Source organism: Episyrphus balteatus, chromosome 1 (genome assembly GCF_945859705.1).
Source record: "Episyrphus balteatus chromosome 1, idEpiBalt1.1, whole genome shotgun sequence".
NCBI classification, from domain to species: Eukaryota; Metazoa; Arthropoda; class Insecta; order Diptera; family Syrphidae; genus Episyrphus; species Episyrphus balteatus.
The window spans coordinates 67,471,668-67,493,221 of record NC_079134.1 but is presented as its reverse complement, the minus strand read 5'-3'; the positions used below and the strand labels follow the sequence as shown (position 1 = coordinate 67,493,221).

General features: G+C 30.1%; 1 protein-coding gene across 1 annotated transcript in view; it reads right to left on the bottom strand.

The window, feature by feature from the left end:
• LOC129905391 (protein gustavus) overlaps nt 1-19,975 on the bottom strand; it is an 88,417-nt gene extending 68,442 nt beyond the window's left edge. Inside the window, exon 1 of the mRNA XM_055980867.1 lies at nt 19,460-19,975. Within this exon, the coding sequence (XP_055836842.1) occupies nt 19,460-19,479 (20 nt within the window). The 5' untranslated portion in view covers nt 19,480-19,975. The remainder of the gene's footprint in view (nt 1-19,459) is intronic.
• Between the last annotated feature and the right edge of the window lie 1,579 nt (nt 19,976-21,554).

Below are 21,554 nucleotides of genomic sequence, written 5' to 3'. Positions count from 1 at the left end.
ATGATATAGCCCATTCAAGATTTGGCAAATTAAAGTCGCCAATAACAAAAATTTCATCTGCAGGTTCAATTTTTTCATTTATAGATTCTAAGTAATCAATAATTTTGTTGTAGACATCACTCCTAGAAGAAGACGGTATATAGCAAGCAACGACATATAAATGACCAGACGAAGTTGATATTTTTACATAAATTATTTCGAGGTTGGAGTCCAAAAAATCATCGACGAGATTACAAAACAAATTATTGCGTACGGCTATTAACAAACCTCCTCCAACAGTTACTATATTGGGGTGGTTATGACGATCACGACGAAAAATTTGAAAATTGGAATCAAATAATTCAGTGTCAGCAAAAAATGAATTCAGCCATGTTTCTGTTAGTATGAGAACATCATGGGGAATATTATTTACATTAAACATTAGTATAGACCTTGTTGGTCTTTGTCCGGAGGCCGTTTACATTCTGATAGTAAATCAGTAGTTTTTGTAGCTGCTTTGGTTGAGGCGCATTATCAAACGATTTTGAAAATGGTGAGAGTTATAATTGAACCTTCTATTTTGATACTCATGCATGACTATTCCATTAGGCTAAAACGAACTGGAGTTTAGAAGGTAGAAAACTGAGTCTGGAAGTTTAATTTTAAACGATGAATATTTAGAATAATTGCGATGGAGTATATCGACGACTATAGAATTCAGTGTTCCAATCTTAGATTTAATATGACATTTCACATCAAGGGCATTCGTAGATGGAGTAAGTTTAGAAATAAAAAGAGTTTTGTGTCCTTCAACTATTTTTAAACCTGACTCAAACGGTGATACAAAGTTTCTGACAGTTGTAGAAGCCGTAAGAGGAGATGTGTGGACTGGAGAAGTAATCATATTAATAGGATGCTTGTCAATCAATGCCGAAGGAGGATTAATTGTTGAGGTGGTGTTTGTAGCAGCTAAGCAAGATGATAAGGAATTACATTCATTTGATGTAACAAATTCCTTAGGAGCATCTAGGTCAACAGGTTGCTCATGGTGAGGAGTATTTGTATTAGATTGAGTTGATAACGAGAAAGTAGTAGTTGTTGAAGTAGTATTAGCAGATACAGATGAGGAATTACATTGATTTGATGTAGAAAGTTCTTTAGAAATGTTAAATTCCTTTTTTCGATTATACCTTCGGTTTAAGAGTTAGGGTGTTTTTTTTTTAAACCATATTTTCGTCATCTCTTTTATTTGAGCTTTTTTGAAAATTAATTTGAAGTTAAAGTTGTAGTTCTTTGTATTACCTTCAGTTATTACAGTAACGGTTTTTCGATTTAACAGACCGTTTTTGATTTGTAGGAAAAAAACTTCAAAAAGGTTGCAATCTTTTCATATAGGAAAAAGGTTCTAGTACAGGGTAATTTGCATTAGATGTAACAAAAACCTAGGCATGTAGGTTGCACTCAGACAAGAAAAAAATCGTGTAACTAATACTGCCAGACCCATTCCGACAACCATTTTTTTTGCCAGACACCTTAAAGCTTTGAAAAAAAAAAATAGTTTAACTTTACTTATTTTCTCAAGCTTCATTTTTATGTATGATAATTCAAAAAATTTTTGTAAGCTTTTTTAACCTTTTTAACTTAACAACGATTTTTTCATTATGAGTTTAAGGGTAGGTATATATTTTTAATAATGTGGTAATTATTGGTATAATTAAGCGTAAACATTTTACTTCAATACTACCGAAGACCCATTAGATTATTAATAGCAAATCTAACGAAGTTTTGTTATAAAACTCCTTTACAAACATACTCACACTTTACAAAAACTGAGAAAAATTAAGATTTGTAGTCACGGCACATGAAAAACCGTCACGGGGTGACCATTTTTTCGACTTTTTTTTCAAATGCCCATAACTCACAAAATATATAACTGCGATTTTTTTAATTATTTTTCTGATAACTGTCACCACCTACCCTATCTACCGTTTTCGTTCCGACGTTAACTTTTGGGACACCCTGTATATGATACTCAGGGAACTAATTCAAAAAAATTTTGTAAGCTGCAAGACCATCGGATGGGCCTGTAACCTTTCCAGACACGCACAAATGCTCAGTATGTGTATCAGCATACACATACTTAGCATTTGTGCGTGTCTGGCAAGGTTACAGGCCCATCCGATGGTCTTGCAGCTTACAAAATTTTTTTGAATTAGTTCCCTGAGTATCATATACAGGGTGTCCCAAAAGTTAACGTCGGAACGAAAACGGTAGATAGGGTAGGTGGTGACAGTTATCAGAAAAATAATTAAAAAAATCGCAGTTATATATTTTGTGAGTTATGGGCATTTGAAAAAAAAGTCGAAAAAATGGTCACCCCGTGACGGTTTTTCATGTGCCGTGACTACAAATCTTAATTTTTCTCAGTTTTTTCTTTTGTTAAGTTTTGTACCCTTTCAGAATACAAAAACTTAAATAATATGGAAAAATTACCTAATAAAAAAGTCGGTTTCTTAAGAAAATAAATTTTTTCTCGGTTATTTATGAAATATTCTCAACAATGTTATACCATTTTGAAAAGAGAATTGAACACAACAACTTTTAAGGTAACTTGCCGAAACATCGTTGTGCATTTTTTTTACACTACGGTTCATTGAATTAGAGTCATGTAAAATTTTTTAGTACTTAGTTGGGTAAAAAAGTAATATTAATAATATAAGTAATAATATATCTTTAAAATTTTTGAATGCATTTGGTAGCAGGGTTATTCAAGGTTCTGTAACAAAAGAAAAAACTGAGAAAAATTAAGATTTGTAGTCACGGCACATGAAAAACCGTCACAGGGTGACCATTTTTTCGACTTTTTTTTCAAATGCCCATAACTCACAAAATATATGGCTGCGATTTTTTTATTATTTTTCTGATAACTGTCACCACCTACCCTATCTACCGTTTTCGTTTTGACGTTAAATTTTGGGACACCCTGTATAAAAATGAATCTTGAGAAAATAAGTGAAGTAAGTACGTATTTTTCGTACCTTTAGCACCTGTTACCGGTAAAATGGCCGTCGGCAAAAGGTAGCCAGTATCCATACACTAATAGTATGTCCTAGCACTACGTAATTATATACATTTTATTCTTGAGAAAATAAGTAATGTCTGGCTCTAATTTGTTAATTATTTTTTAAACATTCAGATTTAAATAAAGATACAATAAAGTGATACAGTATTGGATTAACCCTGAATTGATCAACTTTTTTCATTGATAACACCTGAAAACTTACCTGAGAATTTTTCTTATACTATGTTTGGGGTGCTCGCCGACCATGGATTCTAACTGAATCGGTGATTGTTAAAACAACATAAGTGACAAATTTTTTGAAACCACTTTTATAACAACAAAACTTTAGAAGCTAAAACAATCAAAGAACTGAAAATAAGTGATCATGAGACAATAAATATTAAATTAACATCACAAAACAATATGAAAGTGAAAAGCAATCCTCATAAAATAAAAACGTTCAAATATAACAAAAATAACTTCAACCGGGAACTTTTTAATAATCAAATTATGAGTGTAGCAAATGAAAGCGTTGTTGACATTAATGTTGCAGCAAGTATGTTTGTTAACAAATTAAGTGCTGTAACTGAAAAATTTACAAAAGAAGTTATAGCTAAATCTACCGAAAATTCGTGGTTTAATAATTATTTGCATAACTTAAAGAAAAATAAGATAATCAAACGATCTAAGGCATTGATTACTAACTCTGATGAAGACTGGAAGACCTACACAATTGCAAGAAACCATTACAAAAAAGAAATTATACAGTGTAAACGCAAATATATAAAAGAAAGAGTTGATAATGCATCAGACCAGAAAGAAATGTGGCGTAGTTTAAAAAAATATGTGTTGAAAAAAGAAGATTCCAAGATAACATGTGTCGATTTTAATTCGGAGCTTTTCACAGATAACATCGTTATTGCCAATAAATTTAATGATTTTTTCGTTAATAGTGTGATTGAAATCAGTAATTCAATTCCGGTTGTACCTTATGTTGATAATATAACAGATTTACAATATATTTTCAAATTCAATTCAGTTTTTTTAACGGATATCCGCTTTTGCAGTTAAAAAATAAAAGAGATCATACTTTCTTGTCTCCTAAAATATACTTGGAAAACTTTGACCTATTAGGGCTAGCTTTACAATCAATAATAAACAAATCTTTTGAAAAAGGTGTCTTCCCGGACTCTTGGAAAGAATCAATAGTGTGTCCCATTGAAAAAATATCAAGTACAAAAAAATGTGATGAATTTCGACCAGTGAACAGTTTACCTTTATATGAAAAAATTTTACAAAAACTTGCCTTTCAACAAGTTGAAAACTTCTTTGAAAATAATAAAATAATAATTGACTCCCAATCTGGTTTTCGAAAAGCGCATTTTTGTGAAAGTGCCTGTAACTTTATTGTCACAAACTGGAAAGAAAGTGTTTCTGAACGAAAATTTGTTTATAGTGTTTTCTTAGACTTGAAACATGCTTTCGAAACAATTGATCGATCAATTCTGTTAAGTAAATTGAACAAATATGAAATTAAAAACATTGAACTTAACTGGTTTAAGACTTACCTCGAAAATAGAATTCAGAAAGTTAAAGTAAATGGACATTTTTCAAACCCAAATAATGTTTATAATCTACATTAACGACATTGTTAGCGTCTTGAAATATTGTGAAATTGCCCTGTTTGCTGATGATGCTTTGATTTACTGTGCTGGGGAAACTATTGCAGAATGTCACAAGAACGTGCAAGAAGATCTTAATAGTGTTTATGAATGGCTGTGCCAAAATAAACTTAAATTAAATGCTCAAAAAACTAAATGTATGATATTATCAAATAAAACATTTTTTAATTTCAATGGCAATCTGATAATCGAAAATCAAATAATAGAAAAAGTTGATAAAATAAAATACCTTGGGATTATGATAGACGGCAAACTTGATTTTGAAAGCTATATTGAATATACTTGCAAAAAAATTTCAAAAAAGATAGGTTTTTTAAAAAGAATTAGAAGAGATATAACAATGTTAACAGTAATTAATATTTATAATGTCATTGTTAAACCGCATTTCGAGTATTGTTCAACTCCAAAAACTGCAAAATAATGTGCTAATAAAATATTTATCTATCTATAACTGTTTTGTATTGCTTATAGGTAGAGCTAGCGTTGAGAGCAAAACCAACATGATTTGATATTTAAATCATATAAACTTTCGAGGTTAAAATACGCATTGAGTGCTAAAACAACATCTCTCTTCTGCCAATTTTGAAATTGAGTATTAAAACACCTTAAGTACTTGATATTAATTTGTTTTTACATTCAACGCTGGAAAAACGAGGTAAGTAACTGTTATTTCTTACAGTTTTTTCGATGATTTACTGTCAGTCAGTTGCTCGTGGTCATTTGAGTGGAATTGCATCTTTCAAAATGTTCTAGGTTTTTAAAATATGGATATAAATGCAGAAAATTCTGAGTTGGACTCTCGGCAGTTACAAATGAAAAAACTATAACTAAGGAAAAATTTTACTATGAACTTTTCACTGCATTGCATTAAGAATGTAAGATATTGCAATATTAGTATTGTTAATGCATCTTGCAATATGTGAAGGACATATTGAATTTAATTTTTATTTTGAATATGAAGTATCATTCTCTGTTATTTTACCTGAGCATGAGGTAAAATCTTGAATATCATGCCAATAGAACTCTTAATATAAACTTTTTAAGCAATCAACTTCGAGATTTTGTTCGAGAGTTTTCAAGCGATTAAGACCAGCAAAGAATTGAAAATCCGAACTATAAAAAAAAACACGTAACTGTTTTCTTAAAGGCTTCTAATTTGGGTTCTATTGGTTTGATATTCAAGATAAAGTCTTCAAACTCAGGGAAAATTACAAACCATCATATTTTTCACTTCAAATAAACATTAAAATTACATCAATGAGGCAATCAATAAAAACTGTTAAATGCAAAAATGCATTTTATACTGTTTTGAAGTACCTACGTCACAAGGATAAAACTTTTGCACAATACTAGTAAGACTCAACTACGTCAAAAAATAACAAATTCATTGCTGGCCGAGGAACGTTCACTTTCGCCTTTTTGTTTAATGTTCTTCTTTTTTAATATGTATTAATAAAATTGCTGAATTATAATGGTCTTTTATTTATTTCCAGTACCTGGGTGACCGAGCTTTGCTCGGTATCCTTAAATGTTATAACTTTGAGTGAAAAAAAAATCAAATGTAAACAGCAATTTTTTGGAGTGGGTTTGAGTTTGCAATGACCAGTTTTTTCGCGGGTTACAAAACACCACATTCCCACTTTATAATCCAGTTTATTTAAGTTTGAATATACGATCAGCAATGAATAGAAGGGTTACAGGAATCTGCATTATCGAAAATGCTTACAGCAATGAGATCCCTTTTTGTTCAAATTTTAATTTACGGGTCAGAAAGTTTTGGATGGTGAATATAAAGTTTTTTTTTTTGTATAGCCTTGTCGGCAAAGCTTAGTATCAAGAAATACTATTTTTATCCCTGTCTCTGTTCTATTCTGTATCAGTGGATTAAGATTAGGGTGAGAGGTGGGAATAATTCGCCTTATCACTGCGGCCTCTGATGGGCCTATTGTGATGTCCTCTTTTTAGAGTTCACGTAGAAATCCTGAGTTTAGAAAACTTAGTATGTTTTTGGGTGAACTAGCTAGTATGAACTAGTATCAGTGGATGCTTTACTCATTTCTCTTTTTTACTTATATAGGGTGTCCCAAAAGTAATGGATCAAACGAAATATGCTGATTGGGGAACTAAAGGGCTCTCAGAATTTGGAACCTTGTTCCTCCCAAATCCTTACGGGTTTCAATTTAATGCAATTCTTGTGAAATTTCGAAAAATCCCTACTTGACAACAGTATTTTGCTTCCTGCGCCCATTATTGATATTAGTTTTTTTTTTTTTAATTCTTTTACGAAAACATTGCCAATAATTAGGAACAATTAATTAATCAAAATATTTTTTATTCCATACGCCATATTTCGCTGCAAATTAACTAACAGTTTCAAGTTTTATAAAAAATCTATTTCTAACTTTTATTTGCGACCAACACCGCAAAAAAAAATTTTAAGCTGTGAAAATGGTTTATTATTTTAAAAAGTTGCCCTGTTATTGTAGTTTTCAAAAAAGTATAAAAGTTTCCTAAGTTGCAGTTACATCACAAAATATTACAATTTGAATTCAACAAAACAGGGTTTTTCAGAACAAAAAACAACCAACTGAATAAATGATCAATACATGATCAAAAAAGTCATGATCTAAAAAATTTTGTTTAGTTATTGTAACAAAAAGAAAAAGAACAATGCGTAAAACATGGAACCATCCCTCAAAATTTTATTGAAGTCGTTGAATCTCTCTCTGCGAAAACAAAACTAATATAAGAGAAAATACTTCCAAAATGTCTAGAGGACCTCAAAATTTCATCGAAATCTTTAAAGTTAAAAAGTTAAAAGTTAAAAAAAATTCTATGGTAAAAAAGTGGGCGGATTTTTCCAAAAATACTTACAAAACTTTTAACTCCCTTAGATAAACAAGCCCTTAAAATGTCATCGAAATCGTTAGAGACGTTTCCGAAAAAAAACTTAAATGTTAAAAAAGTGGGCCTGGCAGTGGGCAGATTTTTCCAAAAAAAAACTTCCAAAACTTTTTACTTTCTTGGATGATCAAACCCTGAAAATTTCATCGAAATCATTAGAGCCGTTTCCGAAAAAACTTATATAATAAAAAAGTGGGCGTGGCAGTGGGCGGATTTTTCAAAAAAAAAACTTCCAAAACTTTTTACTCGCTTATATAAACAAACCCTGAAAATTTCATCGAAATCGTTAGAGCCGTTCCCGAAAAAACTTATATGTTAAAAAAGTAGGCGTGGCAGTGGGCGGATTTTTCCAAAAATACTTCCAAAACTTTTTACTCGCTTAGATGAACAAACCCTGAAAATTTCATCGAAATCGTTAGTGCCGTTTCCGAGATCCCAATTTTATATATATTTATATATATGTATATGTACATATAAACAATTTTAGCTCGTTTAAAGTTATAAGATTAAATTAGCTAATACTTTGGTTGGATGTAAAATGAGTGTCAAAACAACATTATTTTCAATTAATTAAGTGGTTTTGACTCCCAACAAAACGTTGGGTTTTAAAACAACATATACAAAATATTTATTTTTTGTTAAATCTTCTTTGATAATTTATAAAGATATTTTTTTTAAACTTTTAGTGAGTTTCAACTCTCAACAAGGCCTACAAATCGAATTTAAAGCTTAAATTGTCAGTGCGGCCGCGTAGTCAAAAATACAGAGTTTTTTGTCTCTCCTGAAAAAAAAATAAAAATGTTACTTATGTTGTTTTAACAATCACCGATTCAACTGTAAGGGCCTTAAGGCAATAAAATTGTTTTATTTTAATGAAAAACAATAAAATAATATTTGCCCAAGCAGGTTAATTCAATATTGTATCACTTTATTGTATCCTTATTTAAGGGGTTATATCTAGTTGTAAGTGCAAAAAAAAACCTTCTTTTTTGTGGATTTTTTGTGAAGAGGCATTTAATAAGGTATAAAAAAAATAAAGAATACATATCCATATAGCAAATTTAATGTATTAAAAGAATTCGCTGTGTATTTAAAAAAAATATTGGGTTCCGTTATTTTTGTAGTAGATCTCCTAGACGACCTCCAAAAAAAGGTGTCTGGCGGTGAGCAAAATTTCTCCGAAACGGCTGGAGTAATCGGCTTGAAATTTTAACACAATTTTTTTAGATACTTTTGTCAGGTAATGAACGAAGGAAAAAGGTTTTTGGCAATAATTCGATTTTGTTGGCCACTTTAAAGTGTAAATTTTCGTGGAAAACAATGATTTTTTTCTTTGGAAAGCCGCCATTTTTTCAAAATTCAAAATTTTGCCTATTCCTTCGTTTATTACCTGCATTCGTCTATCCTGAAAATGAATCTTTTGGTTTTTTAAATTTTAAGTGACTTGGATCAGAGATATCTTGCTCACCGCCAGACACCTTTTATTTGGAGGTCCCCTAGGAGATCTACTACAAAAATAACGGAACCCAATATTTTTTTAAATACACAGCGAATTATTTTAATACATTAAATTTGATATATGGATATGTATTCTTTATGTTTATATAATTAAAAGTCCTTTACAAAAAATCCACAAAAAAGAAGGTTTTTTTGCACTTACAACTAGATATAACCCCTTAAGTCTGAATGTTTAAAAATTAATTGACGAATGGCTACTTTTTCATAAATTAGTTTATCAACAAGTCCAGCCACGTAAAAACAGAAAACAAAGAGGTTTTTTTTTTTAGAAAAAAGTAGCTTTGGTTTTTTGTAAATTTCACAAAAATGACAAGATATTTTTGAATCCGGTTTTCTGTTTTTGCTTAAAAATAAATAAGAGCATCGAATTTTGAAAACCAAATTAGTACTTACAGCTGTGAACACAAAAATAGCAGTGCTTAAGCCTGAACTACATCAAAACACAAAGTCAAAAAAGTAAACACGATGTTTTTTCTTCTTCCCCCTAGTAGCTTTTTTGTATATCTCTCTTTCATTTAAAAAAGTATTCGATTCAAAAAGCTTGAACAAGACCAAGCTTTCAATTTTCACAAAGTTTTAAAAACATATACACTCAAACAATATTTTATATCCTTTCCGTAAGGTAGCTCTTCGATTACATAGTTCCTGTCATTTTGCGAAAAAAAGCTCTTTTGACAAACAATTGAAATTTCAAATACAGTCGATTCCCTATAAGTCGTACTTCCTTTAGGTCAAATTTTCCTCTAACTCAAATTTATTAACCGTTTTTAATGAAACCGCCTGCAACAAAAAGATTAAATGTGCCCATGATTATGAAAGTGGACTAAGTCACTTTTTGCAGTGTTTAAAGAAAAACTTATATAATAATTTTCTTATAACGATTTAATTATATTTCTTTTATGAAATCACTAGAGTAGCAATAAATAAGTTTATTTACTGCAATTTCGCTTTCAAATAAACTTTACCCCTGAAATAATGATTTTTTTTTAGACTAGATTTGATGGCATTTTTAGGAGTGACTTAGTCCACTTTCAGAATTAAGGGCACAAATAGATTCCTCTTAGTCGAATTTCCCTCTAACTCGAACCAATTTTCGTGTCCTGTGACAATTCGACTTAGATGGAGTTGACTGTAATTTGTTTATTTTTCAATTTTTTTTTAATTTGAAATTTCAAAACTTCAAACACAAAAGAGCTTTTTTTAGTTAATTTTTTCCAATAGATGTCAGCTAAATATACATGTGATTTTTATAGTTTTAGCTTTGTTTACTTTTTCGTACTTTTTTGACTTTGTGTTTTGATGTAGTTCAGGCTTTACACATTTTTCATAAAAAGTTAAATATTTTTAAAGTGCTGCTTTGCAAAAAAGTTTAAAATTATATTTTGCATTGGGCAGGAACTCAGTTATCATATCCAAGGTTTTCAACTTTTTAAATATGCTTATCACTGTTTTGTACTAAACATTTATTGAAACACTCTAGTTTTTGCCCGAACATTGAAATAGCAGTGTCTTTGATTTTTCTCTCTCAAGCTTCCAAATGTAACTTTTTTAAATTTTTTTGGTAGGTAAACGTTTTTTTAAAGTGTTATTTCTTCTACAAGCCTAAATTGGCATTGTAAAAAGTTGTCAAAATAGCCCGCAGAAATATACATGTGATTTTTATAGTTTTAGCTTTGTTTACTTTTTCGTACTTTTTTGACTTTGTGTTTTGATGTAGTTCAGGCTTTACACATTTTTCATAAAAAGTTAAATATTTTTAAAGTGCTGCTTTGCAAAAAAGTTTAAAATTATATTTTGCATTGGGCAGGAACTCAGTTATCATATCCAAGGTTTTCAACTTTTTAAATATGCTTATCACTGTTTTGTACTAAACATTTATTGAAACACTCTAGTTTTTGCCCGAACATTGAAATAGCAGTGTCTTTGATTTTTCTCTCTCAAGCTTCCAAATGTAACTTTTTTAAATTTTTTTGGTAGGTAAACGTTTTTTTAAAGTGTTATTTCTTCTACAAGCCTAAATTGGCATTGTAAAAAGTTGTCAAAATAGCCCGCAGAAAGCATTGTTCCGAAAAGTTCATGAAGTTCAATAAAACAAACATTTCTAAGAGGAAAAAACTTACCAGTTCATCTGAGATATCGTAAAATACCTTGTTGAAATTGTATGCAATACAAAATAGTAACATTAGCTCGAAACACGTAATCTTAAAAGAATCAGGACTTAGCGAAGTGATTGACAAATTAGCTAATTGGCAAAGTAGCATTCTTTAATAGGCTCCAATAAACAAAAAATTTACTTCAACTGCCTGTTAGCGCTATGGCATTAACAGAACATGTGCTGGAAGCTAAACTACAAGATTAAAGTCTGCTAAAAGCACCATTACTGACGAAAAATCATGTAGGAAATAGAATTAAGTTTGTTAAAGATTGGCAAAAGATGCAAATGAAGAACTTTCTATGCACTAATGATACCAAAATAGTTCTTTTTGTGTTCAAGGGTCTTTTGATATTCTCCTTATGGTGCCTACGTCCAAAAATAACTATTTTGGTATCATTAGTGCATAGAAAGTTCTTCACTTGCATCTTTTGCCAATTTTTTACAAACTTAATTCTATTTCCTACATGATTTTTCGTCAGTAATGGTGCTTTTAGCAGACTTTAATCTAGTAGTTTAGCTTCCAGCACATGTTCTGTTAATGCCATAGCGCTAACAGGCACTTGAAGTAAATTTTTTGTTTATTGGAGCCTATTAAAGAATGATACTTTGCCAATTAGCTAATTTGTCAATCACTTCGCTAAGTCCTGATTCTTTTAAGATTACGTGTTTCGAGCTAATGTTACTAATTTGGATATTCCTGTATTGCATACAATTTCAACTTTTCGGAACAATGCTCTCTGCGGGCTATTTTGACAACTTTTGACAATGCCAATTTAGGCTTATAAAAGAAATAACACTTTAAAAAAACGTTTACCTACCAAAAAAATTAAAAAAAGTTACATTTGGAAGCTTGAGAGAGAAAAATCAAAGGCACTGCTATTTCAATGTTCGGGCAAAAACTAGAGTGTTTCAATAAATGTTTCGTACAAAATAGTGATAAGCATATTTAAAAAGTTGAAAACCTTGGATATGATAACTGAGGTCCTGCCCAATGCAAAATATAATTTTAAACTTTTTTGCAAAGCAGCACTTTAAAAATATTTAACTTTTTATGAAAATTGTGTAAGCACTCCTATTTTTGTGTTCACATCTGTTAACACAAAATTTTTTAAAAAACTAGTTTGAAATTTTTTTTTTCAAAATTTTGATTTTAAAAGCTAATTTTTCAAAAATTGTGCCATAAAATGGCTTTGTTTAATTTTTTGTAAAAAAAATAAGTTTTTGGCTTCACAAAAAGGTTGATTTTAAATAATTTTGTTTCCAAAATAAGTCAATTTTTTTTTAATTGTCCCTCCCCGCTAGACGAGGGGGAATAGACAACCCCCCCCCCCCTCCCATACGATTTTTTCTTGTCTCGACCTAACCTACACTCTCTAGCTTTTTGGCACATTACTCCTGAATCACCCTGTAATGTTTTTAATGCTAAAGCCAAATCTATTATATTTTATGGTGCTCAAGTTTGGGGGATAGAACGACAGGAGGAAACGGAAAGCCTGCTGCGGTTCTTCTTAAGGAACATTTTTTACCTTCAATTTAACACGCCAAAATATATGTATCTCCTGGAATCGGGGTAGCCAACAATGTTTATTTCTGCTGTTAAACTACATGCAGATTATTATATATTAAGGGCTGTAAATATGGAAGAATAAAGACTTCCGTATGCACTGCAAAAGAAAACGCTCTTCGTCAAAAATTGGGTTAAACTTGCCGGAAACTGAGAAATAACGATTAACTCAAACCAGTGGAAGAAGATCTTTTATGAAATAATCCCTCTGAATGATGAAAATGAAAGATATGCTTTTATCAAAAAAGCTCGCAGTTCAAAGAGCATCATCTTCAAAATTAGAGGCGAATTTATCAAATTAAATTTTACTCCACATCTAATGGCGGGTAACTGTAGTTGATGTAATCGACAAGGGAGGGAGATTGGAGTTTGTTCCGTGCTCAAAGAAATAAGGCGTCACTACTTTGGTAAAAATGTTCTACTCATTGAGGAAGTAAGGACTTATCTGAATGGTATCGACTGGCAGCTTCTATTCATCTTTTATAGTAAGGCCTATGCTTGTAGAACAATAATAATCACTGAAAGTTTTTAATTAGCTTTGCAATAATGTATGTTTATATGTAGTGCAGTAACTAAAGCTCAAAAATTGGCAATATTAGGGAACCCGGCCGAACAGCTTAGATTTTGATGATCTTTTTTTTCAAACGTCGGTAATTAAAAATATTTAAAGTCTAGATTAAAAATTGCCGGTGTTGCCGTTTTGATTTTTTTAAATTTAATTGAAGATTTTTGTGAACAAACTAAATTTTTTTTCAAACATTTTTCTTAAATTTCATAAATTAATTGATGCCTAAAGATTGTCTAGGGAATTCAAGGAACAAAAATATATGGGAGTGAGGGTCAATCTTCCATCGTTCAAGCGATAGATGCAATTTTCTATTAATTGACTTCAAACACAATAAAAAATATTTGAGTACAACGGCAACACCTACAATATTTAAATATACATTTTTAAAAAGCTAGAAGCTTAGTCACATTTTTAATATTAAATTAAGTAAATTGAATGAAGGGCTTTTGAAAGAATGTTAATTGAACTCAGATTTATGAAAAAAAAATTATTGACACAATTTTAACATGCTGTTTTTAAACCTTTTTTTTTAATATAAAATGCATTTATTTTTCAAATTATTTAGCCCACATTAATTATGATTTGAAATTATAAAAGGAAATATCAATATGTATTACAGTTTATGAAAAAAATTAAAAAGTATTTCAATTTCCAAGAACTTTTTTAAATAGAAGTTTTGAAAAAAAATTTAACTTATTTTTTTTTTTTAAGTTCAACATTTAAATGTAAAGTTATTTTTTTATTTATTCAATAGCCCTTATTGTGTTAAAGTTAACTAGCAAAAGTTTAAAGTTCTTATTTGCCAAAATCTTTGAGAAAATCAATTATTTCAATGCAAAAATTCAGTTTTTATCAAAAAACCCATTGAAATTGAAGTAATTTTTAATTTTTTTTCAAAAGTGTGATATTTATTACCTTTTCTGCTTCGGAATTTAACTGATAATATTTATGGCCAAAAATTTTTTAAAAACAAATTCATATTTTATTAGAAAAAGTTTGGAAAAAAGTCGTTTTAAATTTTTTTTAATAACATTTTTTTTATAATTCTGAGTTGGATGACCATTTTTTCAAAAACTCTTAATTAAATTTAGTGGATTTAAATTTAAGAGATAAGAATGAGCTTCTGGCTTTTTAAAAATTTATTTTAAAATATTGTAGGTGTTGCCGTTGTTTTCAAAATATTTTTTTTGTGTTTGAAGTCAGATTGTGAGAAAATTGCATTTATCGCTCAAACGATGGAAAATTGCCCCTTACTTCCTTATATTTTTTTTCCTTAAATTACCAAGAGAATTTTTTGCTATCATTTGTTTTATGAAATTTAAGCAAAAAACATGGTTTTGTTCAAAAAAAAAAATTAATTTTAATTTTGAAAAACAATACAGCCACATCGGCAATTTTTAATCTATAGACTTTAAAGTATATTTCACGGAATAAAATAACGGTTTTTTTCCGATGACTATCTTAAACCTTTTAAAAGGGATAGTAACTCTCTATATTGTGTTTTGTGCTATTTTTTAGTGGTATCCATAGGTTTTTAGGGTCGCTGAAACCGAATGCGAAGTCCATTTTGCCCCATCACATCAGGTTTTCAAGATAACCTCAAAAAATGTCATAGCCCCAAAAAAATAATAGTAGTGCTTGCAACAAAACAACATTTGTTATATTTACGGTGCTTCTACGGTTAAAAATTTAATTTCTTTGATGTCAAAGTTTGTAACGGTCAATTACTAATAAATGTATCGTAGTTTTAAAATGAAAAAGAAGGTGCCAAATAATTTGACATTGACCTTGTTCTTTAAGCAGCTTTCGTATAAGTTTCCGTATTCCCAACTGCAGTGTTTTGCTCTTCGAACTTTAAATAGATTAAAACCGAAACAAATCGTTTTTTGTTGAAAAATTGTTCAAATTATATGAGTACTTACTTTTAAACGAAAAATAAATATTTTAAGTTATAAACCGCTTTTAAATTCTTCAAAAATAACTTTAACTGCTATTATTTTGAACATCTGTACATCATTCGAGAGGTCTGACAATATTCTTTCCAAAACATATAACATTTAAAATCGTTGAAAAAATGACTGAGATATTCATAGATTACCGCGTAAAGTCTGTAAATATTTTTTTTTTTTTTTTCAATAAAAACAAAAAAACCGAAGGTAGGTACAAAAAATATAACAAAAATATTTGTATGCATTACTTTACCATATAAACAGCCTACACTATGTAATTTATCAGATGTATTTTCAGTGTTGCACCGTGTTATTGAAATCTATTAATGATCAGTGAAATGATAAAGTTGTATTTTAAGAAAAGTCATATGTCCTAATCAAATCGGATTTTGTTTAAACTTATTAGTTATTACCTTCATGTTAATACCATTTTTAATGTTTTCTTCACTGTCTTAAAAACGAAAATAAATGGATACCCGGCTGTGATATAAGTCGCGACCTTAGAACAACAAGGTTCTTACCGACAATTTAAAAAAAAAATAGTTATACAGAGTGTCCCAAAAGTCAACATCGACACGAAAACGGTAGATAGAGTAGGTAGTGACAGTTATCAGAAAAATAATAAAAAAAATCGCAGCCATATATTTTGGAAGTGACTACAAATTTTAAGTTTTTTTAATTTTTTCTTTTACTACAAGACCTTGAATAACCCTGCTACCAAATGCATACAACATGTTTAACTCAGCTGCATCAGTTTTAAGGGGTTATATCTAGTTGTAAGTGCAAAAAAACCCTCTTTTTTGTGGATTTTTTGTGAAGAGGCATTAAATTATATAAGCATAAAGAATACATATCCATATAGCAAATTTAATGTATTTAAATAATTCGCTGTGCATTTAAAAAAATATTGGGTTCCGTTAATTTTTAAGAAGATCTCCTAGACGACCTCCAAAAAAAAGGTGTCTGGCGGTGAGCAAGATATCTCTGATCCAAGTCACTTAAAATTAAAAAAAACCAAAAGATTCATTCTCAGGATAGACGAATGCAGGTAATGAACGAAGGAACAGTCAAAATTTTGATTTTTGACAAAATGGCGGCCTCCTAAAGAAAAAAATCGTTCTTTTTCACGAAAATTTACACTTTAAAGTTGCTTAAAAATCGAATTATTGTCAAAAACCTTTTCCTTCGTTCACTACCTGACAAAAGTATCTAAGAAAATTGTGTAAAAATTTCAAGCCGATTACTCCAGCCGTTTCGGAGAAATTTTGCTCACCGCCAGACACCTTTTTTTTGGAGGTCGTCTAGGAGATCTACTACAAAAATAACGGAACCCAATATTTTTTTAAATACACAGCGAATTCTTTTAATACATTAAATTTGCTATATGGATATGTATTCTTTATGTTTATATAATTAAATGCCTCTTCACAAAAAATCCACAAAATAGAAGGTTTTTTTTTGCACTTACAACTAGATATAACCCCTTAAAGCAAATATCAAAATTTATCAAATTTTACATGACTCTAATATCTAATTCAATGAACCATAGTGTAAAAAAAATGCACTACGATGTTTCCGCAAGTTACCTTAAAAGTTGGTGTGTTCAATTCTCTTTTCAGAATTGTATAACATTATTGAGAATACTCCATAAATCACCGAGATAAAATTTTTTTTCTTAAGAAATCCCACTTTTTTCATTAGGTCATTTTTCAATATTATTTAATTTTTGAACCTTTTCAGAACCGAATTTTGTATTTTTAGATGTACTTAGGTGTTGATTATTTAAAAATAACACAAGTTTAATTAATACTCTAAAAGAAATAATTGGTAGACTACGTTTTAGCAAAGGTTTATGAATGAAAATAGTGGAAAACCCTATCCTTTTGGTCTTTTGGCCGAAAATGAGCAATTAAAATTTGTTTATTATTATGAAATAGAATTTTTTATCAAAAGAATAAATAGTTGCTGTAATCAACTACTCTTAAACAAAAAGAAAAGAATAATTTAAATCTTTTTATTTCAACGCATCCCAATTCTTCAATATTGAACAACTAAGGCAACAAGTAGAATGAAAATTGTACATAGAACCTTACTGTTCTAAATTTAACTGTCGCATCGTTGAGCAACGAAGTCCTATATCAATTTTTAAAGTCAAATTTAAAGGTTAAAATGTGTTTTTATTAGTTTTTCAAGCTAAAATCTTAGATTTCGAATAAACTAATCGAATTATAAACAAAAAATCAAACTTTTCTTACACAATGACCGTATAAAGTAGTTTCAATATTCAGAAGCGTTTTTCTCAAAACACACTAAGGTCCACTTAGAACCTTGTTGTTCTAAGGTCGCGAAGTGTTAATGGTCATATTTGAGTTTTTCCGTCTCCGGGATATATGCAACAGGAGCAGGAGAGGAGAAGGGAAACAAATTATGTATTATTTGTTGAATAATTAAATTGAATAAATACCCCTGAAGGAGTAAGAAACACTTACGAAACATTGGGAAAATAATGGAATAGAACTTGTTTTATTCGCATTTTCTTTAAGTAGACCAAAACAGTCTAACAACAGTGGAAAATAAAAACAATCAATGATAGCTTTAACTGGCCCCTAAAGGCCTAAATCAATAAAACTTAAGATAAACTAAGAAAAAGACAAAGCAATATTTCTTATATTTAAAATATAGATGCAGTTTAACTTGTCCTTCACAGAGAGTTTGGTCCCCGTGAAGTAGCTATAACTCCAGCCTATGAACTTGGTGGTAACACACACAAGTTGTTGTTGTTCATTCAAAACCTTCAATTGAAAAAATAGTGTTTGTTTTTTAAACCTTTAATTAATATCGGCGCGAAAACAAACCTCTTGTACTCTTCTGAAATCGGTATTAGGAGACATGAACCTATGTATCTGCGTTGTCAGATTTCGGTTACAACATTATTCCATCCATTTATTCATTTTTTTTTTAATAAATCAATACCTTGGAATGACTTTGGATGCAAAGCTAAAGTGGAAAGAGCACATCAAAAAGAAAAGAGGAGAACTAAACTTGAAATATAGAAAACTGTACTGGTTACTTGGTAACAACTCTGATTTATCATCAAGTACTGCCTGTTTGGACCTATGGTATCCAATTATGGTGCTGTACTCCGTACAAAGAAAACAAATCCCGAAATCATCCAAAAATTCCAAAACAAAGCCCTTCGTGAAATAGTAAATGCACCTTGGTACATAAGAAATAGCGATCTACATCGTGACTTACAAACAGAAACGGTTACAGAAGTTGTTAAAAAATACGCTGTATCGCATAATCAGAAACTGCAAAGTCATACCAATTCTGAAATGGTGTTCGTCTTGAATACAAGAAACCATGTTCGGAGATTAAGAAGAACCAAGACACATGAACTTATGGTCTAAAAAAACATGAGAAAGTATTAAAAGTTTAAACTTCCCCCAAAGTGATTTTACAAAGTTAAGAAAGAAAAATCTGATGTCGATCTCTCAAGATTGGTCCTGATAAAGAGGTGGTTTCAGTGGTTAAGAGTCCCACACTACTTGGTGTCGAATACTGCCAAGTGTCTTTTAAAGATTTCCTCCCGTCAAAAAAAAAAAAAATCAAGTCCAATAATCAGTCCTAGCCATAAGTTTGAACAATAGAAAAATTTATAGTTAAAAAAAACTTGTTAAAATCAGGAAGGTATACCAATAAATGTTAATTAATCTATGTGAAACTCATTGCGTATTGTCCCACCTTTCATCACACAATATGGAAAAAGCCATTCAAGTTTACTCCTTTCGTTTGCAACTCATATTTTAATACGAATCTTTTTAACTAAATAGCAAATACCAACAATTAAAACCAAATTAAAAATAATATAAATTAATAAATATAATATTAAAAATATACAGACATTTTTTGCAGACTAAATTAATGGACCTACTTTACGATTGACTGTACTTTATTTTACTTTGTTCAGTGTATGCGCACAAATCAATGTTCCGTGATAGGTGATACATATACCACAGCCAAATTAAAACAAATATTCTTTTGGTTGGTTCCTTTATCTTAAATTTCATATATGTTACCTTTTCTTGGCTAATTCCATTTACAACAATCTGTACTCCAAAATAGAAGAATTGGCGATGGTGTTGACGTATGATGATAAATTGTATATTCCTTTGCGAAATACTGTACCGGAATTGACTCCTTTTTGTTTCTTTTGTTGAAGTTTTTTATTTGATCTTTTATTGTTTTCAAACTTAACTCAAACATACAATCATTGATGATACATGGTTTGAATTTGAATGTTGTTTTCTCATTATTTTCGTTTTGCTTTGATGATGTGAAAACCAAGACCTTAAAATTATATCGATTTTTTCTCAGCAGTTTGGATGCGGGTCTGAATTCACATTTAATAAAATAATTCTCCACTTCATAACTTTGAGGAAAACTTAACAATGTTATTAACATATATGCAAACAATTTTTAGTTTATTTTTATATTTTCTAAACGGAGAATAAAATCTTTTTATTACTTTCAAAATGTATTCCGCACGATAAGAGGATTGTAGAAATAGAAAGAAAGCCAAGAGAAGCACTGAATTAAGCCAAACGTAAAAATATAGCAAGCATTTCAAGTCAGGTGCCTCGTTTATAAGGGGGATTGAATAAGGGTTTAGGTTCATGTAAACCCTGATTGAAGTGAATACGAATTAAGGCCCAACTATAAATCCTGATACAACTACTAAAGATATGGCATTGCGCATGTTTGGTGTTGCTTTTCACACTTTTGTGAGCAGCGTTGCCGCGAAGAAAAAAGCAGAGAGGGCAATTTCGAATTTTTTTGAGGGCCATTTGACAAAATTGTGGGCCAAATATTTTACTAACAAAATTTTCCTAAAAACATAAAAATGCAATTTATTAAAAATTTTATTTATTCTTTTTTATTTGTTTAAAGCAATAATAGCCGATTTCATAAACATTTAACAGGCTTTTAAAATTTTAAATGACGTTTTTGCATGGGACACAAAAAACGATAAATATTTAAAAGGGGTTTATTGGCCATACATTTGTTAAATCTTATTAGTTTACAAAATAAATTAAAAAAAAACACAGATGAACATTTTAAACTTTTACTTCACAGACATCTTTTAGCTTTGAGCCACTTATTAAAAATAAATAAATACAACTGACGTGAGAAAAATCAAATTACTAAACGAGATAAATTAATTAATTCAGTTTACATAGGTACCTATTTATGTGTGGTGAATACACATTGTAGTTGCGATGCATAGCGATGATATATATTTAATTTTGTAAAGCCTTTTAATTATTACTAAGCACCATATGAAGATGAATCTACTAAAACTTGGATTGTTGGGCCATTTCTCATTGGCCCGGGCAAAGGGCCAAAATATAAGATAGGGGGCCAAATGGCCCGATCGGGCACTTTGTGGCAACGCTGTTTGTGAGCCTCGAAGACGTCACTGAGTTGATGCAAGTAGGTATTTTTGGCGCGTTTTCACTCTAATTTCTGTTGGTATTGCATTTAGTATTTACTTTTAATGTGCGTTTAATTGATAAAAACAACATCAAATTGCTTTAATCGACAAGAAAAAACAATTTTTTTTATATTTTAAATCCATTTATGAAAAAATAAATGTATATTCACATTTTAATATAAAAAAGAAAACTGCAAACCAAAATACTAAAATGTTTTGCTTTGAATTCCTATGCTGAAGAAGAAATGTCAAACTCTTTGAGAGTCTGTGACGTAGATACGCAGAACGAAACAAAATTATAAACGCGAGTGCGCTATCTGTTTAGTATAGTTGTATCATGACTATAAATGGTCGGAAGGGTGCGTACGTCGACCGTCGTCGTACGAAAATTCCCAAATCCATGCAAATCAGATGTCACAGCCATAATAACGGATTGCTCGGTATTCAGTTTTGTTTTCGGACGTAAACTCACTTTCCTTTCTCAATTTACTTCCGCAAATTTGACATTTCTTAAAAAAGAAAAAACTTTTAATGAAAGTCAAGTGAATTCATTTTTGTGTTTCGCAAGAAATTTATAAGTTTTGTTAGGTATTTTATCAAGTAAACTTATTTAAAATATTAGGGGTATTCACGTAAACGCGGAAAACCCATAGAAACCGTAGAATTTTCTATCAGTAGAA